Source organism: Oryx dammah, unplaced genomic scaffold, assembly GCF_014754425.2.
Source record: "Oryx dammah isolate SB20612 unplaced genomic scaffold, SCBI_Odam_1.1 HiC_scaffold_15, whole genome shotgun sequence".
Taxonomy (NCBI): domain Eukaryota; kingdom Metazoa; phylum Chordata; class Mammalia; order Artiodactyla; family Bovidae; genus Oryx; species Oryx dammah.
The window spans coordinates 17,977,691-18,003,361 of NW_024070199.1; the positions used below are offsets into that span (position 1 = coordinate 17,977,691).

A 25,671-nucleotide genomic window follows, 5' to 3' on the forward strand; every position below is an offset into this window, starting at 1 on the left:
ACCAGGAGCTAACTGTGGCTCAGATCATGAGCCAAATTCATACTTAAATTGAAGAAAGTGGGGAAAACCACTAAACCATTCAGCTATGACCTAAATCAAATCCCTTATGATTATACAGTGGACGTGAGAAATCAATTTAAGGGCCTAGATCTGATAGAGTGCCTGATTAACTATGGACAGAGGTTTGTGACATTGTACAGGAGACAGGGATCAAGACCATCCCCAGGAAAAAGAAATGCAAAAAAGCAAAATGGCTGTCTGTGGAGGCCTTACAAATAGCTGTGAAAAGAAGAAAAGCGAAAAACAAAGGAGAAAAGGAAAGATATACCCATTTGAATGCAGAGTTCCGAAGAGTAGCGGAGAGAGCAAGGAGTAGCAAGGAGAGATAAGAAAGCTTTCCTCAGGGATCAATGCAAAGAAATTCAGGAAAAGAATAGAATGGGAAAGACTAGGGATCTCTTCAAGAAAGTTAGAGATACCAAGGGAACATTTCATGCAAAGATGGGCACGATAAAGGACAGAAATGGTATGGACCTTTGCTGTATACAAGCTTTTAATTTTAATTAGGTTATTTATTTTCGTTTTTTTTCCTTGCTTGAGGAGATGTACCCAAAATATATTCTACGACTTACATCACGGAGTGTTATTGTGTTTTCTTCTAGAAGTTTTATGATTTCCAGTCTTAAATTTAGGTCTTTGATCCATTTTGAGTTTATTCTTATATATGGTGTGAGAAAATGTTCTAACTTCTTTCTTTTACATGTACCACTCTAGTTTTCCCAGTACCACTTATTGAAGAGTCTGTCTTTTCCCCAGTGTACATTTTGCACTTGTAGGCTACTACTGAGCCAAGGTTTCAGAAAATGAAACTAGCAGTTAGAATCATTTTACAATATATAATACCTGAATTCTGGTATAGTGAATTCAGAATCTCTGGTAAGTGCACACTTATCAACATTTTGTTGTTGTTCAGTCACTGTCATGTCCAACTCTTTGCACCCCATGAACTGCAGCACACCAGGCCTCCCTGTCTTCACTATCTTCCTGAGTTTGCTCAAACTCATGTCCGTTGAGTCAGTGATCCATCCAGCCATCTCATCCTCTGTCGCTTGCTTTTCTCTTGCCCTCAAACTTTCCCAGTATCAGGGTCTTTTCCAGTGAGTTGGCTTTTCACATCAGGTGGCCAAAATATTGGAGCTTCAGCTTCAGCACCTGTCCTTCCAGTGAATATTCAGGGTTGATTTCCTTTAGGATGGATAAATAAATAAATTACACACACACACACACACACACACACAGTTAAAGTTGCTCAGTCATGTCTGACTCTTTGCAACCCCATGGACTATACAGTCCATGGAATTCTCTGGGCCAGAATACTGGAGTGGGTAGCCTTTCCCTGCTCCAGGGATTGAACCCAGTTTCCTGCATTGTAGGTGGATTCTTCACCAGCTGAGTCACAAGAGAAGCCCATACATACAAAAATTTAGCCCAGTCTTGAATTCTTTTCTCCTTGTTTAACAATCTTAGGATTTATTCATACATAGACTGTAGAGTTTGGTCAATAAATTTAATAAAGCCATCTCTTGAAGTATTCTTAGGTCTGATTCTAAGTCTGTAGACAAATAGAAAAAGGAGTACGTCAAGGCTGTATATTGGCACCCTGCTTATTTAACTTATATGCAGAGTACATCATGAGAAATGCTGGGCTGGAGGAAGCATAAGCTGGAATCAAAATCACCGGGAGAAATATCAATAACCTCAGATATGCAGATGACACCACCCTTATGGCAGAAAGTGAAGAAGAACTAAAAAGCTTCTTGATGAAAGTGAAAGAGGAGAGTAAAAAAGTTGGCTTAAAGCTCAACATTCAGAAAATGAAGATCATGGCATCCGGTCCCATCACTTCATGGCAAATAGATAGGGAAACAGTGGAAGCAGTGGCTGACTTTATTTTTCTGGGCTCCAAAATCACAAATGGTGACTGCAGCCATGGAATTAAAAGATGCTTGCTCCTTGGAAGAAAAGTTATGACCAACCTTTTTAATTTTCATATTAAAAAGCAGAGATATTACTTTGCCAACAAAGGTCCATCTAGTCAAAGCTGTGGTTTTTCCAGTAGTCATGTATGGATGTGAGAGTTGGACTATAAAGAAAGCTGAGCGCAGAAGAATTGATGCTTTTGAACTGTGGTGTTGGAGAAGACTCTTGAGAGTCCCTTGGACTGCAAGGAGATCCAACCAGTTCATCCTAAAGGAGATCAGTCCTGGGTGTTCATTGAAGAGACTGATGCTGAAGCTGAAACTCCAATACTTTGGCCACCTGATGCGGAGAGCTGACTCATTTGAAAAGACCCTGATGCTGGGAAAGATTGGGGTAGGAGGAGAAGGGGACAACAGAGGATGAGATGGTTGCATGTAATCACCACCTCAATGCACATGGGTTTGGGTGAACTCCAGGCATTGGTAATGGACAGGGAGGCCTGGCATGCTGCAGTTCATGGGGTTGCAAAGAACCAGACACGCCTGAGAACTGAACTGACCTGAGACAATGGAAAGTGATGCAGGTGAGGTATGAGAAAGAGTGGGCACCCCCATGAAAGGTGACCACCTTAGTCAGGGCTTCATCCATTGAAGGATTAGGTTTATTGGACTTGTGAGGAGAGATTGCTTCTGTTGGCAACAGGGATTCTGTGGGGCTTGGAGTTTCAGTTTTAGTGTGCAAAGAATAAACCTGGAAGGAAAGGGTTAGTACCAGGCCTGTAAACTGTTCTCCTTCCACTTAGGCATGTTAAGAGAGGAATGAATGACCACAATAAAAACTCTTTATAAACATACTGAAGGTATTTAAACATACTAAAAATAGTTATTAGTCAAAAGATAGTGAAAAATTTTTATCTATGAAAATTTCTAGCAGAATATAACCTGGTATATTTGGGTTGCTTATTGTAAATAAGCTTGAAATTTATAAATTTGTATGGTGGGAGACATGGCTGACCCGAGTTGCATAATTAATGGGATATAATATAGGATGCTCCATAACCCAAAAGGCTCCTTCATGAATCAAAGTTTCCATACATTTTGCTCAAAACACACACCTCACATTAACAAATTTCTTTTTATTGAAGTATAGTTAGTTGATTTACTTCATGGCATATAGAAGGGGAAAAAGTGGAAAGAGTGAAAGATTTTATTTTCTTGGGCTCCAAAATCACTGTAGATGGTGACTACAGCCATGAAATTAAAAGATGATTGTTCTTTGTAAAGAGAAGTTACAAGAAAGCTAGGCAGTGTATTAAAAGGCAGAGACATAACTTTGCTGACACAGGCCCTTTTAAACAAAGCTATTATTTTTCCAGTAGTCATATGAGAGTTGTGAGAGTTGGAACATAAAAAAGGCTGAGCACTGAAAAATTGGTACTTTCAAACTGTAGTGCTGGAGAAGACTTGAGAGTCCCTTGGACTGCAAGGAGATCAAACCAGTCAATCCTAAAGGAGATCACCCCTGAATATTCATTGGAAGGCCTGATGCTGAAGCTGAAGCTCTAATACTTTGGACCACCTGATGTGAAGAGCTGACTCATTGGAGAAGACCCTGATTGTGGGAAAGATTGAAGGCAAAAGGAGAAGGGAATGGCAGAGGATGAGATGGTTAGATAGCATCACCGACTCAATGAACATGAGTTTGAGCAAACTCTGGGAGATAATGAAGGACAGGGAAGCCTGGCGTGCTGAGTGCATGGTGTCACCCAGAATTGGACACAACTTAGAAACTAAACAGCTTAGTTGATTTACAGTGTTGTTTTAGGGGTATAGCCAAGTGATCATTTATAAACACACATGCATATATATTCTTTCTAAGATTCTTTTCCATTATAAATCGCTATAAGATGTTGAGTATAGTTCCCTGTGCTATGCAGTAGATCCTTGTTTTTTAATCCATTTCATATATAGTAATGTGTATCTGTTAATCCAAAACTCTTCATTTTCCCCTCCCCATTCTCCTTTCCCCTTTGGCAACCATAGTTTGTTTTCTGTGTCTGTAAATCTATTTCTGTTTTGTAAATAACTTCATTTGTATCTTTTTTTAGATTCTGCATATAAATGAAATCATATGATATTTGCCTTTCAATCTGACATACTTAGTTTGACAAGGTCTAGATTCATCCGTGTTACTGCAATTGGCAATATTTCATTTTTTATGGCTACGTAAGATTCTTGTATCTGTGTACCACATTTTCTTTGTGCATTCATCCGTTGATGGACATTCATGTTGCTTTCATGTCTTGGCTATTGTAAATAGTGCTGCAGTGAACATTGGGGTGCATGTATTGTTTCAGACCATGTTTTTCTCTAGATATATGCCCAGGAGTGGCATATATCTTTTAGTTTTTTAAGGAACCTCCAACCATTTTCCCTTGGCTGCACCAGTTTACATTCCTACCAACAGTTTAGGAGGGTTCCCTTTTATCTACACCTCTCTAGCAATTATTATTTGGAGACTTTTTTTGACAGCCATTCTGACTGGTGTGAGTTGATACCTCATTGTAGTTTTGATTTGCATTTCTCTAATAATTGGTGCTGTTGAGCATCTTTTCATTTCCCTGTTGGCTATCTATATGTTTTCTTTGGCAAAAGGTCTATTTAGGTCTTCTGCCCATTTTTGATTGGGTTGTTTGGTTTTTTGATAGTTGCAGCATTTGAAAATATTTTGTCCTCTTCTGTGGATTGTCTTTTCATTTTGTTCTTGGTTTCCTTTGCTGTGCATAAACTTTTAAGTTTAACTCGGTCTCATTTGTTTATTTTCGCTTTTATTTCCATTATTCAAGAAAATAGATTCCAAAAAATATTGCTACAAAAAACACACCTCATATTTTGAGTCCAGGATCAGCATGTATCCTAGTACAGGAGAGGAAAGACATTTTTATGAATAGCTGCATTTGATAGAATCAGATTTTTCCACAAGAAACTTTATCTTTAATTGACTATATCATTTCAATCATTAGTGAAGTTTGGTGTTGGGTGTGATCACAGAATTACAGAAGATTCATATGAATCTTATTTGACAATTAAACCCTTGTGTTGTAATGCATAAGATTTCTGCATCTGTTAATAGGAGAAATTGGACTATAATTTTTCTCTCTTGTAATGTCTTTATTGAATTGAGTATCATTGTTTTGTTGGTTTCATAAGACAAGTTACAGAGCATTCCCTCTTTTTTATTCTCTAGGAGAGCTTGTTCAAGTGGAAATATTTCTTTCTTAAATGTTTGGAAAATTAACCATTGAAGGCAGTATGACCTGGCATTATTTTGTGAGAAGGTTTAATTATGGAATCAATTGCTTTTTTATAGAGATTATGAGAGAGTGGGAACCAAGCATTCTTTACAGGCAACATAGAAGCAGAAAAACTATATTTAAAGGAAAAAAATCTAAAGTTGTATATTCTTGGTCTCAGTGTTCTTTCTCAATGAAATAATTAGTGTTCTGGCTAGCAGATATTTTTCATCTGTTCAACAAATGTTTATTGGGTATTTTATATGAATCAGACATATTCTGCAAGGCATTGAAGATATAATTATAAACAAATATTTTCCTTGACCTCTTGAAACTTACAGTCAGCTGGGGAAAACATGCACTGAGAAGGTACTTACTTATAAAATATTTTTTACTTGTTACCATATTGAGTCATATAAAAGAATAGTGAATATTTATAATAGCCATTATTGAAGCTGAGTGAGACATGCCAGGCAGTACTGATGGCCCAGCTGAGGTGGAGATGATAAATTAGGAAAGGTATCAGGCCATATACATAGCTGTATAATTTTTTTTTCTCCAGAAAGCAAAGAAGGTAAATTATTGAATTCATCTAATATTGAGCATTTGTAGGTTGGTTAGGTTAAAAGGATGAGGAAATGAGGACACAGACACTATAGGGACACATACATTTCCTAAGGATGGTTCTCATCCAAGATTAGTGCTTGGAAGTCAGGAAATTCTTTTTGTTTCCCCAGATTCTGATTCTGCTAGTGATTGTGATATGCTCGTTTTTTTTCTGGATTTTATTCACTTACTGGAAAGACAGATGGCTCACCGTTGGGCTGTCACTGCAGGTAAGCACCATTCTTAGTTGTAGCCCTGTCTGTTCAAATGTGTTCAGCCTGATTTTTGGCTTTCTCCCAGGTCTTTGCTCCCTACATACACCTGAGCAGCATAGCTATGATGGTTATTCTTTCATGGCCTTTGGCTTTCTACTTGATCCATTTGGAAGGAGAAGGTATGTTCTGTGGGTGAAACCTTGCCTGATCCTTTCAGTTTTGCCTTTAACTTCTATACCTTACTTAGTGAAACAGGCTGGATACGTAGCCACCAGTATACCTCTTTGAAATTCATTCAGCTTATTCAGTCATGCTCCGTATAGTCAGACAACCCCACATGACCTATCATAGCATTTCCCTGATCAAACCAATCTTCTTGTAAAGAGGGATTCTTCTTCTAGAAAAATAAGAATTTTCTCTCTTTTGTTACACATTGACTGTCTTGAAATGGACTGGGGTTAGGGAGAGAATAGAGGCAATTTTATTTGACCAGAATGATGGTATAAATCCCAGTTCTTTAGGTTTGTATTTAAATATTACTAGTTTCAACTCATGAACCAGGTGCAGATATCCATGGGTACATCTTAGTAACTCAGAGTAGAAGTGTGTGAGTCCCTGTCACATCTGGGAACTTCCCTAGAAGCAGAAATGTGTGCCTCTGTTCCTCTCTATTCTTTGCCCTAATATCTTGGAAACAAATAGGAATCAGAGGTGTACTTGAAACTGTTTTGAGAATGGAGTTATCTCTCAGTACCCTTACTGAGAAACCAGGAGGACCTTCTGTCTGTATCTTTTTGATTACTGGTTAAATGAGTGCTTGCATCCTACTTGTTTGTACAAAGATGCAGGCAAGAGAAAGACTAGGATTGCAGTGTTGCCCTTGTGTGTTTGTATACGTGTATATATGTAGGTGGAGGGTGAATTTTAGGAAATGTTTCTGGGGGCAAGATCTTAGAAGAAACAATAACTAACTCTTTTCTTTTCCTAAATTTTAGCTAGAATCAGAAGATACCAGATGACATGTAATGAGAGAAAAAGAAACAAGAGGTGTAATGTGCTCACAAAGTTGAGAGGTTAGAGCTGAAGATCTATGTTCAAAAGTGACATAGGTGGTAATTTTAAAACTTACAAATGGGCTAAATGTTCAGAGGTCTAAAATAGTAAGTGGGAAATGGCCAATGATAAATAGGTATTATGGTCAGGCTCTGTGTGTATGTGTCTGAGAGAGAGAGAGAGAGAGAGAGAGAGAGAGAGAGAGCACAAAATACTGAGTACCTGTGGTGTCAACTATTGTATCAATTCTATGAAGTAGATGTTGGTAGCAAGATAGCTCCATTTTTTCAGAATGAAGATAATGAAGACCCAGAGAGGTTAAGCAACATGTCTGAGTCACACAATTAGAAAGTGGTAGCATCTGGCGTTGAATTCACATTTCTGTCAACTACTATCTCTTCTGGGCTTCCCCAGTGGCTTAGTAGGTAAAGAATCTGCCTGCCATGCAGGAGACTCAGGTTCAATCCCTGGGTCAGCAAGATCCCTTGGAGTAGGAAAATAGCAACCCACTCCAGTATTCTTGCCTGAAAAATCCCATGGACAGAGAAGCCTGGAAGGCTAGTCCAAAGGGTCACAAAGAGTTGGACACAACTGAGCAACCAGACACACATCAGCACTATCCCTTCTACTCTACCTTACTGCCTGAAATAGAGGCATTTAAAGCTTATCTTTGGCCTTCCCTGGTGGCGCAGTGGTAAAGAATCCACCCGCCAATGCAGAAGATGTGAGTTTGATCCCTCAGTTGGGAAGAGACCCTGGAGAAGAAAATGGCAGTCCACTCCAGTCTTCTCATCTGGGAAACCCATGGATGGAGGAGCCCAGTGTGCTATATAGTCCATGGGTCACAAAGAGTCAGACATGATTCAGTGACTAACAAAGCTTATTTTTAAAGGGCTTCCTGGCTTTCTCAGAACCAACTAAACTCTTTCTGAGAAGATATTCCTTAACAGTCCCTCTTTTTCCTTTGCTTCCCACCTCTTGTACAATTCATTCCTTTGTAAATTTACATTTGTAACAGTAGTGACTTAATAATAATGCTTATATTTGGATATTCCTGTGTTTTCAAATCACTGAGAGAACATAAGGATGTGAAAGAAACATAGAGTAAATCAGTGAGTCTACAGAGTTAGTGAACCCATGGACTGAGTATTTATTGGTTGTTGCTTGGGGATAGTTGCTTGGGATGGTTCTCCATTCCTGTTTGCCTTTTTTCCCCCCTTACTTCCTGCTCCTTCAACTTTTTCAGCTCTACAAGTGGCTATTGGATTGCCCTTTTTTCTTATCCTTTTGTGTCTCTATTTGCTTCCATTGGGGAATTTTTCTCCCTGCGTTCAGGAGAAGAATAAATTGGCACCCAAGCCGGACTTCTTTGGACATAGAGGTGCACCCATGGTAGGTCTGAGCATGAAGAATGTGGGTGAGTATATGTGTGCATGGGTGTAGAGGGCCCATCAGATCCTCAGAACCCCTGGAGAAGTAAAGGGGTTGACCTGAGATAACAAGAATAAGTAATTAATTGTAGAGGTTGGACTTGAACTCACCTAATTCTCAGTCCATTTCTCTTTATTGTGTCCAGTGACATTGCCTCAGATGAGCAAAGTCCCCGAATCAGATTTGGTAGACAAGAATGTAGGCAGGTTCTTTGAACAAAGAGCCAAGGGAACCAAATTTTGCTTTCTAAAGTCCTTTCTTACTGGGCCCCATCACTACCCTAAAAGGGATGTCAGCAGAAAAGACTGTGAAATTAAAGGCCTGATGTCCTTTTCTTCCACAGCTGGGGCCTGAGAATACCATAATGTCCTTTGAGAAGGCTGTTGAACATGGAGCCTATGGACTGGAGAGTGATGTACATATAAGGTAGGAAAGCAGGGACCAGGGTGGGAGGAGAAAAGACCAGTGGATGACTCTAGCCTGGCCCAAGCTGTAGAGAGGGCAAGCCCTGGGAAGTTTCTCCCTTATTAACCTGGTACATCTGAAGATAACACACATACATGAATCACTTCTCCTTTACAAACCACATATCTGCACCCCTACATTCTCAATCACAGACTCATAAATCACACACTCTATATAGTCTCCACAAATAGCTCAAATTTGTGTCCCCTGCCAACATGCTTACAACTTGTCCCCATGCCCTACCTTAGCAATCTAATTAATTAATTAATTAGCATTCTCTGGGCACCTACTATATCCTTCTTTTGAGTGCTAGGGAGGGGCAGATGAGTGAGATAGAGTTCTGTCCAAGAGCTGTTCCCAGCCAGTGAAGGAGACATGGCATATTTACAAAGAACCTTATTCCTTTTATGGATCTTAACATTTTAAATAACATTTTCCAGGGCCTTTGAATAATACTTAGGCATTTTAGTTAAATGCTTTAGATGTTTTAAACTGCAATTATGCATTTAATGTGTTTTCTTTTTTAGGTACTGCAGTTTCAGTCTTTTCAGAATACTTGAGTAATTCTTACAAATCTAGCACATTAAATGTATAACTATATACATCGTTTGATATATTTCAAATCCTTTTATAAATGAGATGTGAACTTATAATCACAAATCTAGATCAGTTACTCAATTTCATATTTTAAATTGGATTTACAAAGGTAACCTTTACAAATTGCCTTAAAGATAATTTTACTTAAAATTTACTTAAAATGCCAAATACCCGAAGATTCAGGTACAAATATTAATAACATGTATGCTTTTTTTGAACATACATATATTTAATTCTTCATTTCTCTACTTTGAAATGTACTTACTCACCAAGAAGACAATTAGGTCATTGAGGTTGCTTTGCCAAGTAAATATTTTGTGTTGGCCTCATTTTTTCAATTAAAATTTTTTGAAGTAAAATACAAAACATTAAATTTACTATGCTTACTATTCTAAGATGTATGTATCAGTGGTATTTTACGTATTTTTAATGTTGCGGAAACTTCAGCCAACTATCTCTGTGACTTCTTTTCATCTTGTTAAAGCTTTAGACCCATTAAGCAATGATGCCCCATTCCCTCCTCCCCCACCCCCCAGCCCCTAGAAACTCTATTGTACTTTTCTGTCTCCATGATTTTGTCTATATTTTAGGTACCTCATATAAATGTATAATTCATATAGTATGTGATTTTTTTGTGACTGGCATGTCTGTCAGTTAGTCTTGTAGTCTTCAAGTTCATTCATATTTTATTTAAAAATTGCCATCCTAAAAGGATGAATAATATTTTACCATATATATATATATATATATATATATATATATATAAACACTTACATTTTGCTTTCATCAGTTTTGACACTTGGGTTGGTTTTACATTTTAGTTATAGTTAATAATGCTGCTTTGAACATGGGTGTATATCTATTTGAGACTGCTTTCAGTTCTTTGGGGTATATGTCCAGAAAGGGAATTGCTGGGTTACAATGATAATTCTCTTTTTAATTTTTTGAAGGACTGTCCTAGAGTTTTCCACAGTAGTTGCATCATTGTATGTCCCCACTTACAGTGTAGAAGTCTTCTAATTTCTCCACATTTTTGCCAACAGTTGTTGTTTTATGTTCTTTTGGTGGGAGCCATCTAATGGATGTGAAGTATGATATCTCATTATAATTTTGATTTGCATTTCCCTAGTGATAAGTGATGTTGACCATATTTTCCTGTATTCACTATCTATTTATAATCTTTGGAGAAATGTCTATTCAAGTCCTTTGCCCATTTTTGAATTTTTTTGTTTTTTAGTTTACTGAACTTCATTAAAAAAATTGAAATACAGTTGATTTATATTGCTGTGTTAGTTTCAGGTGTACAGCAAAGTGATTCAGATCTGTCTCTCTCTCTCTGTCCTTTTTCAGATTCTTTTCTAGGGTTGTATTTTTTTGCTGTTGTGTTTTAGAAGTTCTCTCTATATATTGGATATTAATCACTTATCAGATATTTAACTTGCAAATATTTTCCCATTCTGTAGGTTGCTTTTTTATTCTATTGGTATTGTCTTTTGATGCACAAAATGTTAAATATTCATGAAGGCCAATTAGTTTATTTACACTGTTGTTGCCTGTATCTTTATTTTCATATCCAAGAAATCATTGCCAAATCATTGCCAAATATATTTTCCCCTATATTTTCTACTAAGAGATACATTGTTTTAGTTTTTACATTTAGTTCTTTGATCCATTTTGAGTTTTTGTATATGATGTTAGGTAGTGGTCCAGTTTTATTCTTTTCATGTGAATATCCAGCACCATTTGTTGAAAAGATTGTTTTTTTTCTCTCTGTTGAATGGTCTTGCCACCCTTGCCAAAAGTCATTTGACCATATATGCAAGGGTTTATATCTGGACTGTGTTCTGTTCCTTGTCTGTTTGTCTTTATTCCAGTACCCTACTGTTTTTATTACTGTAGGTTTGTAATAAGTTTTTAATCAAGAAGTGTTAGTACTCTAGTTTTGTTTTTCTTTTTTAAGATTGTTTTGGTTTGGGATCCCTCGTGATTCCATATGAATTTTAGGATGACTTTTTCTTTCTTCAAAAAATGTCATTGGAGGCCAAGAAAATAAGAGAGTAGGATAACCATGAGCTTGTCTGCTTCCATGGGTACACCAGAACTGCAACTACTTACAGAGAAACTATCCATGAGAATGACCTGAAGACTAACAGAAAAGATTTTCTACAAATAAAGATATAAGGAAGGAACCACAGTGAGACAGTTAGGAGGGGCAGTGATTTGGTATAGTTAAGACTTTATACCCCAGGGTAGGTATAATGTGAATTTAGGTATTATCACAGAGGTTCTTCCCAAGGAGTGAGGAGTTTGAGCCTTACATTGGGATTCCCACCTCAGAGGTCTCGCACTGGGAAGATGAGCCCCCAAGAGCATTTCACTTTGGGTGAGTAGGGTTTACTTTTGGGAGAGCCAGAGGGCTGTGGGAAATAGAGACTCCATACTTAAATAGAAAACACAAATGTTCACACACTCGTGAGATTCAGGGCAGAAACAGTGATTTGAAAGAATCTTTGGTCAGACTCACTTGATGATCTTTGAGAACCGTCTGGAGAGACAGGAGGTAGTTGAAACTCATCATGGACACATAGACACTGGCAGCAGTGGTGCTAGAGAAGACTCTTGAGAGTCCCTTAGACTGGCCAGGAGATCAAACCAGTCAATCCTAAAGAAAATCAGCCCTGAATATTCATTGGAAGGACTGATACTGAAGCTGAAGCTTCAGTACTTTGGCCACCTGATGCAAAGAGCTGACTCATTGGAAAAGACCCTGATGCTGGGGAAGATTGAAGGCAGAAGGAGAAGAGAGTGACAGAGGTTGAGAGGGTTGGATGGCATCACTGATGCAATTGACATGAACTTGGGCAAACTCCAGGAGATGATGAGGTACAGGGAAGCCTGGCATGTTGCAGTCCATAGAGTCATGACAAACCGGCCATGACTTGGTGACTGAACAACAATCAGAGACTTCTGATACAACCTTAAGCATACTAACATTCACATTTGGGAGGGGGGGTCTCATAATGAGAAGCCTTTAAGAAGGAAATGGCAGCCTACTCCAGTATTCTTGCCTGGGAAATCCCATGGATAAGAGGAGACTGACAAGCTATAGTTCTGGGGTAGCAAAGAGTCAGACATGGGTTAGTGATTAAACAGCAAGTAGCAGCAGCAGAAAGAGGAGAGAGAAGGTGTGCAGAGAATATATTTGAAGACATAATAGCTGAAAACTTTCCTAACCTTGAAAAGGAAACAGACATCCAAGTCAAAGAAGGACAGAGAATACCGAACAGCTCAAACCCAAAGAAGTTCACACCAAGACAAATTGTAATTGAAATGGCAAAAGTTAAAGAGAAAATCTTAAAAGCAGCAAGGGAAAAGCAAAAAGTTATGTACAAAGGAATTCCTATAAGATTCTGAGCCAAGTTTTTGGCAGAAACTATGTGGGCCATGAAGGTCAATTATTTAAAATAATAAACAGGAAAAATCTATAACCAGGAATGCTCTACAAGCTTCTCACTCACATTTGAAGGTGAAATAAAGTTTGATCCAACCAGTCAGTCCTAAAGGAAATCAGTCCTGAATATTCATTGGGAGCTGAAACTCCAGTTCTTTGGCCACCTGATGTGAAGAACTGACTCATTAGAAAAGACCCTGATGCTGGGAAAGATTGAAGGCAGGAGGAGAAGGGGACAACAGAGGATGAGATAGTTGGATGGCATCACCGACTCAGTAGACATGAGTGTGAGTAAGCTCCTGGAGTTGGTGTTGGACAGGGAAGCCTGGTGTGCTGCAGTCCATGGGGTCACAAAGAGTTGGACACAACTGAGTGACTGAATTGAACTGAAGGCTAAAAGAATTCAGTTCCATGAAACCAGCTTTACCAGAAATGTTAAAGGGACTGCTCTAAATGGAAAAGGCCACAACTAGAAATATGAAAAATTTCCAAGGAAAAAGTTCATTGGTAAAGGCCAATACACAGTAAAGGTAGAAGATCATTCACTTATAAAGCTAGTAGGAAGGTTGCAAGGTAAAAGTAAGAAAGTCATCTATATCCACAATAAGTGGTTAAGGGATGCACAAAATAAGGTGTAAAATATGATGTCAGGCCAGACATCTTGTGGCTGTGTTGTGCTTGTGAGGCCTGTAGGGCCAGGAAGGACCTATTACTGCATGGGGAGAAGGCTGACAGTGGCTTGAGGAAGGTTCTAGCCCTTCTGCACTTATGTCTGGCAGAGCTGATTTGGGACAGTGAGGCAATCCTTCCCAGTCACTAGGATAATCAGCTGGTTGGCCATACCTTTGAGTACACACCAAGATATTGAGAAGCCAGATGAAAAGCCCAGACTGTGGTGTTGAAACAGATTAATAAGGACATTAATGATTTAGCTCATGAGCCTTCAGCAGTGTTTTTTCAGGTCCATTTCGTGCAGATACATTTCCTTGGCAAGCCGCAATTATGGCACCTAATGACAGCCCATATGAAGGTGGCATATTCTTTTTAACAATTGATTTTCCTACAGACTGCCCCTTCAAACCACTTACCATTGCATTTACAAAAGGAATTTATCATCTAAATATTAAAAGTAATGGCAGCATTTGTCTCCTAAGATCACTGTGGTCTCCCATTTTAGCTATATATATATAATATATCTAAATAATAAGCATCACATTCCATTAAATTTCATTAAAAAGCAGCAGTATACATCTTCTTTTCAAATGCAAATCAAACATTCTCCAGGACAGATTTACATGCTAGGCCATAAAACAAGCCTCAGTAAGTTTAAGAACACTGAAATTATATCAGACCTCTCTCTCAACCACAGTACTATAAGCTTATAAATCAATTAGAAGGAAAAAAAACTGGAAAACATACAAATATGTGGAGGCTGAAGAATGATACTAAACAACCAATGAGTCACTGAAGAAATCAAAGAAGAAAAAAATAATACCTGAAAGCAAAATGAAAAAAACAGTGATCCAAAATTTATGCAATGCAGCAAAAGCAGTTTTAAGACAGAAGTTTGTGGTACTACAAGCCAACCTTAGGAAACAAAAATAACATAACCTTACACCTAAAATTATTAGAAAAAGAAGATCAAACAAAACTCAAAAGTTCAGTTCAGTTCAGTCACTCAGTCGTGTCTGACTCTTTGCGACCCCATGAATCACAGCACACCAGGCCTCCCTGTCCATCACCAACTCCCGGAGTTTACTGATTCACGTCCATCGAGTCCGTGATGCCATCCAGCCATCTCATCCTCGGTCGTCCCCTTCTCCTCCTGCCCCCAATCCCTCCCAGCATCAGAGTCTTTTCCAGTGAGTCAACTCTTTGCATGAGGTGGTCAAAGTACTGGAGCTTCAGCTTTAGCATCATTCCTTCCAAAGAAATCCCAGGGTTGATCTCCTTCACAATGGACTGGTTGGATCTCCTTGCAGTCCAAGGGACTCTCAAGAGTCTTCTCCAACACCACAGTTCAAAAGCCTCAATTCTTCAGCGCTCAGCCTTCTTCACAGTCCAACTCTCACATCCATACATGACCACAGGAAAAACCATAGCCTTGACTAGACGGAACTTAGTCGGCAAAGTAACGTCTCTGCTTTTGAATATGCTATCTAGGTTGGTCATAACTTTTCTTCCAAGGAGTAAGCGTCTTTTAATTTCATGGCTGCATTCACCATCTGCAGTGATTTTGGAGCCCCCAAAAATCAAGTCTGAGACTGTTTCCACTGTTTCCCCATCTATTTCCCATGAAGTGATGGGACCGGATGCCATGATCTTCGTTTTCTGAATGTTGAGTTTTAAGCCAACTTTTTACTCTCCTCTTTCACTTTCATCAAGAGGCATTTTAGTTCCTCTTCACTTTCTGCCATAATGGTGGTGTCATCTGCATATCTGAGGTTATTGATATTTCTCCCGGCAATCTTGATTCCAGCTTGTGTTTCTTCCAGTCCAGCGTTTTTCATGATGTACTCTGCATAGAAGTTAAATAAATAGGGAGACAATATACAGCCTTGACGTACTCCTTTTCCTATTTCGAACCAGTCTGTTGTTCCAGGTCCAGTTCTAACTGTTGCTTCCTGGCCTGCATACAGATTTCTCAAGAGGCAGGTCAGGTGGTCTGGTATTCCCATCTCTCTCAGAATTTTCCACAGTTTATTGTGATTCACACAGTCAAAGGCTTTGGCATAGTCAATAAAGCAGAAATAGATGTTTTTCTGCAACTCTCTTGCTTTTTCTATGATCCAGCGGATGTTGGCAATTTGATCTCTGGTTCCTCTGTTTCCTTTTCTGAAACCAGCTTGAACATCAGGAAGTTCACGGTTCACGTATTGCTGAAGCCTGGCTTGGAGAATTTTGAGCATTACTTTACTAGCGTGTGAGATGAGTGCAATTGTGCAGTAGTTTGAGCATTCTTTGGCATTGCCTTTCTTTGGGATTGGAATGAAAACTGACCTTTTCCAGTCCTGTGGCCACTGCTGAGTTTTCCAAATGTACTGGCATATTGAGAGCAGCACTTTCACAGCATCATCTTTCAGGATTAGAAATAGCTCCACTGGAATTCCATCACCTCCACTAGCTTTGTTTGTAATGATGCTTTCTAAGGCCCACTTGATTTCACATTCCAGGATGTCTGGCTCTAGATGAGTGATCACACCATCATAATTATCCGGGTCGTGAATATCTTTTTTGTACAGTTTTCTGTGTATTCTTACCATCTCTACTTAATATCTTCTGCTTTTGTTAGGTCCATACCATTTCTGTCCTTTATTGAGCCTATCTTTGCATGAAATGTTCCCTTGGTATCTCTGATTTTCTTGAAGAGATCTCTAGTCTTTCCCATTCTGTTCTTTTCCTCTATTTCTTTGCATTGATTGCTGAAGAAGGCCTTATCTCTTCTTGCTATTCTTTGGAATTCTGCATTCATATGCTTGTATCTTTCCTTTTCTCCTTTGCTTTTCACTTCTCTTCTTTTCACAGCTATTTGCAAGCCCTCCCCAGACAGCCATTTTGCTTTTTTGCATTTCTTTTCCATGGGGGTTGTCTTCATCCCTGTTTCCTGTACAATGTCACGAACCTCTGTCCATAGTTCATCAGGCATTCTAGCTATCAGATCTAGGCCGTTAAATCTATTTCTCACTTCCACTGTATAATTATAAGGGATTTCATAAAGCTGAGACAGAAATAAGTAAAGAGACATTATAAAGCAATGGAAATGATCACTGAAAGTATGAATTGATTCTTTGAAAAAAGATGCAAGATTGTTAAACCTTTAGCCTAACTCTTCAAGAAAAAAAAAATGAGACCTAAATCGATAACGGAGAAGGCAATGACACCCCACTCCAGTACTCTTGCCTGGAAACTGCCATGGACGGAGGAGCCTGGTAGGCTGCAGTCCATGGGGTTGCTGAGAGTTGGACACAACTCAGTGACTTCAGTTTCACTTTTCACTTTCATGCATTGGAGCAGGAAATGGCAACCCACTCCAGTGTTCTTGCCTGGAGAATCCCAGGGACAGCAGAGCCTGGCGGGCTGCTGCCTATGGGGTTGCACAGAGTTGGACATGACTGAAGCGACTTAGTAGCAGCAGCAGCAAATCAATAAAATCAGAAATGAATAAGGGAAACTTAGCGACAAACAGCACAAAAATAGAATGGAGCATAAGAGATTACTATGGACCTATCAATGACTCATTAATGAATTTGGTAAAGTCTCAGGCTATGGAATTAATGCACAGAAATATATTGCATTTCTATATACTAAAAGAACTATCAGAAAGAGAAAATAATCCCATTCACAATGACATCAAAAAGAGTAGAATACCTGCAAACAAATCTTACTAAGGAGCTAAAACATCTGTACTTTGAAAACTGCAAGACACAATAAATGAAACTGCAAATGATGGAGAAGTATAGAAAGATACACCATGCTCATGGACTGGAAGAATTAATATTGTTAAAATGACCATACCAACCAGATGAAATCTACAGATTCAGTGAAATCTCCATTAAAATGTCAATGGAATTTTTCACAGATCTAGAACAAATAATTCCAAAATTTTTATGGGAACACAGAAAACCTCTGAGTACCCAAAACAGTCTTAAGATAGAAGACTTCCTTCAAAGTATACTGTAGAGCTACAGTAATCAAAGCAGGATGATGTAGGCACAAAAACACACATAAATCAGTGGAACAGAATAGAGAGCCCAGAAATGAGTCCATAGTTATATGGGCAGTTAATATATATCCATGGAGACTAAAATATGCAATGGGGAAAGGAAAGACTCTTCAAAAAATGGTGTTGGGACAACTGTACCACTTTCTCACACCATATACAAAATAAACTCAAAATGAATTAAAGTCTTATGTGTAAGATCATAAAACATAAACTTGTAGAAGAAAACATTGGTAATGTACTCTTTGACTTAAGTCTTAGAATTTTGAAGGGAAGTCTGTTTTGTTAGGCTAAGGAAACAGAAGCAAAAATAAATGAGACAACATCAAATTTAAAAAGCTCTTTCTCAGTGAAGGAAACTCAACAAATTGAAAAAGCTGTGTACTGAATGGGAGAAGATATTTGCAAATGACATATCTGACAAGTGATTAATATCTTAAAGTATATAAAGAACTCATACAAGTCAGCATCAAAGAAACAACCAATTAAAAAATGGACAAAGGACCTGAATAGACATTTTTTTAAAGGAGACATTCATGTGGCCAACAGACATATGGAAAGATGCTCTATATCACTAATCAATAGGGAAATGCAAATCAAAACCACAATGAGATATCCCCTCACACGTCAGAATGGCTATTAACAAAAAGATAACAAATTATAAATATTGGCAAGGATGTGGAGAGAAAGGAACTCTTGTGTACTGTTGATGAGAATGTAGATTGGTACAGGCACTGTGGAGAACAATATGGAAGTTCCTAAATAAATTAAACATATAAATACCATATATTCTAGCAATTCCACTTCTAGTTGTATATTTGAAGAAAATGAAAACACCAGTTTGAAAAGATATATACCCCATTGTGTTCACTGTAGTAGCATTATGTACAACAATCAAGATAAGGAAGCAACCTAAGTACCCATCAATAGGTGACTGGATAAATAAGAAATAATGTATGTAAATATGCAGTATTTCTCAGCCATAAACAGAATGAAACTAGTCATTTGTGACAACACATTTGTGCCTAGAGATATGCCAAGTGAAATAAGTCAGAGAATGACAAGTACTGTAAGATTTCATTTATATGTCAAATCTAAAACAAATGAACAAACATAACCAAATAGAAACAGAGTTAGTTATAGATGTAGAGAACAAACAGATGGTTGCCAGAAGGGATGAGGTTTGTGGAGAGGAGAGAAATGGGTGAAGGGCCTTAAGAGGTACAAGCTTTCAGTTACAAAATGAATCACAGATATGAAATGCACAGTGTGGGGAATATAATCATGTAATATCTTTGGTGACAGATGAGAACTAGGCTTAATGGTGATCATTGTTAAATATTCAGAAATATCAAATTACTGTGTAGTGCACCGAGAATTAATATAGTTGTAGTTCAGTTATTCTTCAATTATACTTCAAAAGCAAGCAAGCAAACAGAAACCAAACAAACTCATAGAAAAAGAGGTCAGATTTGTGACTCAAGACGGTGACTAGATTTGTGACTCAGAGACAGGAGTGGGTGAAATTGGTGAAATGAGATGAAGTACTGTCCTTCAGTTACAAGACAAATAAATATAGGGATAAAATATGTAACATGCTAAAGATAATTAAGGAAAATATTTTTTTATTTTCTTAATGTTGTATCTAGTGTTTCTTTAATGGCTCAGTGATAAAGAAGCCACCTGCCCATGCAGGAGACATGGGTTTGATCCTTGGGTTAGGAAGATCCCGTGGAGAAGGAAATTATCACCCACTGCAGTATTCTTGCCTTGGAAACTCTATGGACTGAGAGGAGCCTGGCGGGCTATAGTCCATGGGGTTGCAAAAGAGTTGAGCATGATTTAGTGACTGAATAACAACATCATCAATATTGTATCTGAATGAGATGATGGATGTTCACTTAACCTAGTATAATCATATTGTGATGGATGTAAGTCAAATAATTATGTTGTATGCCTTAATCTTTCACAGTGCTGTATGTAAAGTATATTTCAATAAAACTAGGGGGAGGAATCACTGAGATTTTGATAGGAATTGCATGAATCTTCTCATTGCTTTGGTTGATAGTAACATATTAACAATGTTAATATTTTCAATCCATAAACATAGGATGTGTTTACATTTATCTGTCTTCCTCCACTTCTTTCAGAAATATTTTCTCATTTTCATTGCATGAATCTTTCGCCTCCTTTGTTTAAGTTCATTCTTTTAAGTATTTTATTCTTTTTGATGCCATTTTAAATGAAATTGTTTTTGTAATTTCTGTAACTAGTGATCAGAGTGGATATTTCTTATATTTGGAGTATAGGATCTCTCTTTGACACCTTGAGTCTTACCATGCTTTGCAAGTTACTTCATGAACCTGTACACAGATTCTTCATTCTTAGTGTATAGAAATGCAGCTGATTTTTGGCTGTTTCCTTGGTATTGCTGTTTTGTAAAGTTTATTTATTCTGTTTCTTTTTGTTATGGAAATTTTAGGCTTTTCTGCATGTAAGAGTTTTTGTTGTTCAGTCATTGTCATGTCTGATTCTTTGTGACCCTGTGGACAGCAGCTCACCAGGCTTCCCTATCCTTTACTATCTCCCAGAATTTGCTCAAATTCATGTGCATTGAGTCGGTGATGGTATCTGATCGTCTCATCTCTGCTGCCCTCTTCTCTTTTTGCCTTCAGTCTTTCCCAGCATCAGGGTTTTTTCCAGTGAGTTGGCTCTTTGTATCAAAGTGGCCAAAGTATTGGAGTTTCAGCTTCAGCATTAGTCCTTCCAGTCAATATTCAGGGTTGATTTCCTTTAGAATTGACTGGTTTGATTTTCTTACAATCAAAGGGACTCTCAAGAGTCTTCTCTAGCACTGTAGTTTGAAAACATCAATTCTTTGGCAGTCAAACTTCTTTATGGTTCAACTCTCACATCTGTACTTGACTACTGGAAAAACCATAGCTTTGACTATACAGACCTTTGTCAGCAAAGTAATGTCTCTGCTTTTTAATACACTGTCTAGGTTTGTTATAGGTTTCCTTCCAGGGGCAAGCATCTTTTAATTTCTTGGCTGAAGTCACTGTCCGCAGTGATTTTGGAGGCCAAGAAAATAAAATCTGCCACTGTTTCCACTTTTCGCCTTCTACTTGCCATGAAGTGATGGGCCCAGATGCCATGATCTTGGTTTCTGAATGTTGAGTTTTAAGCCAGCTTTTTCACTCTCCTCTTTAATCTTCATCAAGAGGCTCTTTAGTTCCTCTTTGCTTTCTGCCATAAGGGTGGTATCATCTTCACATCTGAGGTTGTTGATATTTTTTGCAGCAGTCTTGATTCCAGCTTGTGATTCATCCAGCTCTGCATTTTGCATGATATGCTCTGCATATAAGTGAAACAGGGTGTCAGTATATAGCCTTGTCTTATTCTTTTCCCAATTTTGAACCAGTCAGTTGTTCTATATAAGGTTCAAACTGTTGCTTCTTGACCCACATACAAGTTTCTCAGGCCACAGGTAAGATGGTTTGGTATTCCCATCTCTTAAGAATTTTTCACAATTTGTTGTGATCCACAGAGTCAAAGGCTTTTTCAATGAAGCAGATGTTTTTCTGGAATTGCCTTGCTTTCTTTATGAAAATGTTGGCAATTTGATCTCTGGTTCCTCTGCCTTTTATAAACCCACCTTGTACATCTGGAAGTTCTTGGTTCATGTACTACTGAAGCTTAGTTTGAAGGATTTTGAGCATAACCTTACTGGCATGCAAAATGAGTGCAATTTTTCGGGTAGTCTGAACATTCTTTGACACTGCTTTTCTTTGAGTTTGGAATGAAAACTGACCTTTTCCAGTCCTGTGGCCACTGCTGAGTTTTCCAAATTTGCTGGCGTATTGAGTGCAGCACTTTCACAGCATCATCTTTTAGGATTTGAAATAGCTCAACTGTAATTCCATCACTTCCGCTAGCTTTGTTTGTAGTGATACTTTCTAAGACACACTTGACTTCACACTCCAGAATGTCTGAAACCATCATAGTTATCCCGGTCATTAAGATCTTTTTTTGTATAGTTCTTCTGTGTATTCTTGCCACCTCTTCTTAATCTCTTCTGCTTCTGTAAGGTGCTTACATTTCTTTTCTTTATTGTGCCCATCCTTGCATGAAATATTGGACTTCCCTGGTGGGTCAGACAGTAAAGCATCTGTCTACAATGCAAGAGACCTGGGTTGATCCCTGGGTTGGGAAGATTCCCTGGAGAAGGAAATGGCAACCCACTCCAGTACTCTTGCCTTGAAAATCCCATGGATGGAGGAGCTTGGTGCAGGCTACTGTCCATGGGGTCACAAAGAGTTGGGCACGACTGAGCGACTTCAGTTTCTTTGCTTGAAATGTTCCCTTGGTATCTCCAATTTTCTTGATGAAATCTCTAATCTTTCTCATTCTGTTGTGTTTCCCTACAGTTCTTCTCCTTGTTCATAAAGAAGACCTTCTTATCTCTTCTTGCTATTTTCTTGAACTCTGCATTCAGTTGGGTTTATCTTTCCCTTCCTACCTTGCTTTTCACTTCTCTTCTTTTCTCAGTTATTTGTAAAGCCTCCTCAGACAACCACTTTGCCTTCTTGCATTTTTTTTTATCTTTGGTATGGTTTTAGTCTCTGCCTCCTGTACAGTGTTTCAGACCTCTGTCCATAGTTCTTCAGGCACTCTGTCTACCAGATCTAATCCCTTGAATCTGTTCATCACCCCCACTGTATAGTCAGTCATAAGGGATTTGATTTAGGTCATACCTGAATGGCCTAGAGGTTTTCCCTTCTTTCTTCAATTTAAGCCTGAAGTTTTCAATAAGGAGCTGATAATCTGACCCACAGTCAGCTCCAGGTCATGTTTGTGCTGAGTGTATAAAACTTCTCTATCTTTGTCTGCAAAGAATATAAATAATCTGATTTTAGTATTGACCTGTAGGTGATGTCTATGTGTAGTCATCTTTTGTGTTGTTGGAAGAGGGTTTTACTATGACCAGAGTGTTCTCTTGGCAAAACTCTATTAGCCTTTGTCCTGCTTCAGTTTGTATTCCAAAGCAAAACTTGCCTGTTATTCCATGTGTCTCTTGACTTCCTATTTTTGCATTCCAATCCCTTGTGATGAAAAGGACATCTTTTTTTGATGTTAGTTTTAGAAGGTCGTGAAGGTCTTCATAGAACTGGTCAACTTTAGCTCTTTTGGCATTAGTGGTTGGGGCGTAGACTTGGATTACTGTAATATTGAATGGTTTGCCTTGGAAATGAACTGAGATCATTCTGTTGTTTTTGAGATTGCCCCCAAGTACTGCATTTTGGACTCTCTTGTTGACTGTGAGGGCTACTCCATTTCTTCTAAGGTATTCTTGCCCAGAGTGGTAAACGTCATGGTCGTCTGAATTAAATTTGCCCATTCCTGTCCATTTTAGTTCACTGATTCCTAAGATGTCAGTGTTCACTCTTGCCATCTCCTGTTTGACCACGTCCAATTTACCTTGACTCATGGACCTAACATTCCAGGTTCCTATGCTGTATTATTCTTTGCAGCATCAGACTTTATTTTCACCTCCAGACACATCCACAACTGAGTGTCCTTTCCACTTTAAACCAGGAGCTTCATTCTTTCTGGAGCTATTAGTAACTGCCTTCTGCTCTTCTCCAGTGGGGCTCATCTGCAGTGTCATATCATTTTGCCTTTTCATACTGTTAATGTTCATGGGGTTCTTGAGGCAAGAATATTGATGTGGTTTGCCATTCCCTTCTCAGTGGACTGCATTTTGTCAGAACTGTCGACAGTGATTCATTTGTCTTGGGTGGCATGGCATGGTATGGCTTATAGCTTCATTGAAGTTATGCAGGCCCCTTCACCAATGACACGACCATGATCCATGAAGGGAGCATATAAGATAATACCATATGAAAACAGAAGTAATTTTAGCTTCTTCCATTCTAACCTGGATCCATTTTACTTCTCTGTGTTGCTCAATTGCTCTGGCTAGAACTTTTAGCGTCACTTTGAGTAGAAGTGCCAAAAGCACACTTCCTTACCTTGTTCTTAATTTTAGAGGAAAAGCTTTTTGTCATCACCATGGTGATGATGTTTGCCATGGCTTTTTCATATATGTCTTTTATTACTTTGGTGTAGTTTCTTTCTATTTTTAGCTTGATGAGAATGTTTATCATTAAAGCGTGTTGAATGTTGTCAAATTCCTTTTCAGTATCACTTGAAATATTGTGTTTTTTTCTCTTTCATTCTTTTAATGTGGTTTATTACATTGATGGATTTCAATAACATTCTTGGAATTGGGGACTAAATCTCACATACAATCCTTTTTAATACAATGCTGAGTTCTATTTGCTATTTTATTGAGGTTTTTTTACATCAGTGTTCATAAGGGATATTGTATATAATTTTATTTTCTTGTAGTATGTTTGTCTGGCTTTGATGTTGGGGTATCCTTTAGAGTCTGTTCAGTCAGTTCAGTTCAGTCACTCAGTCGTGTCCGACTCTTTGCGACCCCATGAATCGCAGCATGCCAGGCCTCCCTGTCCATCACCATCTCCCGGAATTCACTCAGACTCAAGTCCATCGAGTCAGTGATGCCATCCAGCCATCTCATCCTCGGTCGTCCCCTTCTCCTCCTGCCCCCAGTCCCTCCCAGCATCAGAGTCTTTTCCAATGAGTCAGCTCTTCGCATGAGGTGGCCAAAGTACTGGAGTTTCAGCTTTAGCATCATTCCTTCCAAAGAACTCCCAGGGTTGATCTCCTTCAGAATGGACTCGTTGGGTATCCTTTCAGTCCAAGGGACTCTCAAGAGTCTTCTCCAACACCACAGTTCAAAAGCCTCAATTCTTCAGCACTCAGCCTTCTTCACAGTGCAACTCTCACATCCATACATGACCACAGGAAAAACCATAGCCTTGACTAGACGGACCTTAGTCGGCAAAGTGATGTCTCTGCTTTTGAATATGCTATCTAGGTTGGTCATCACTTTTCTTCCAAGGAGTAAGCGTCTTTTAATTTCATGGCTGCAGTCACCATCTGCAGTGATTTTGGAGCCCCCAGAAATAAAGTCTGACATTTTATTTCCCATGAAGTGATGGGACCAGATGCCATGATCTTCGTTTTCTGAATGTTGAGCTTTAAGCCAACTTTTTCACTTTCCTCTTTCACTTTCCTCAAGAGGCTTTTTAGTTCCTCTTCACTTTCTGCCATAAGGGTGGTGTCATCTGCATATCTGAGGTTATTGATATTTCTCCCGGCAATCTTGACTCCAGCTTGTGTTTCTTCCAGTCCAGCGTTTCTCATGATGTACTCTGCATATAAGTTAAATAAGCAGGGTGACAATATACAGCCTTGACGTACTCCTTTTCCTATTTGGAACCAGTCTGTTGTTCCATTCCAGTTCTAACTATTGCTTCCTGACCTGCATACAGATTTCTCAAGAGGCAGGTTAGGTGGTCTGGTATTCCCATCTCTTTCAGAATTTTCTACAATTTATTGTGATGCACACAGTCAAAGGCTTTGGCATAGTCAATAAAGCAGAAATAGATGTTTTTCTGGAACTCTCTTGCTTTTTCCATGATCCAGCTCTTACATAATCTTTTTTTATTCTCATATTCAATAAATTAGATTGTCTTATCTTTTAGTTCAGTGAATCTTCCTTTTGCCTGTTTAAATCTGCCTTTGAATCCCTGTAGTCAGTTTTTCATTTCAGTTGTTGTACTTTTTAGCTCTGTAACTTTTTGGTTTATTTTTTGGATTTAAGAAATCTGTATTAATATTTCCATTTTATTCATACATTATTTTGTTGAGTTTATCCACATCTTTCTTTAGTTCTTTTAGTGTCTTTAATATGATTGTTTTAAAGTTT

The 25,671-nt window shown here is 38.4% G+C and overlaps 1 protein-coding gene across 1 annotated transcript in view; it reads left to right on the forward strand.

Annotated features, from left to right (window-relative positions):
- The window catches only part of LOC120874859 (glycerophosphodiester phosphodiesterase domain-containing protein 4-like), a 150,170-nt gene that overhangs the window by 40,310 nt on the left and 84,189 nt on the right, over positions 1-25,671 (forward strand). Inside the window, exons 5-9 of the mRNA XM_040256547.1 lie at positions 6,010-6,108; positions 6,179-6,272; positions 7,089-7,166; positions 8,393-8,538; positions 8,921-9,003. Coding sequence (XP_040112481.1) covers positions 6,010-6,108; positions 6,179-6,272; positions 7,089-7,166; positions 8,393-8,538; positions 8,921-9,003 — 500 coding nt within the window. The remainder of the gene's footprint in view (positions 1-6,009; positions 6,109-6,178; positions 6,273-7,088; positions 7,167-8,392; positions 8,539-8,920; positions 9,004-25,671) is intronic.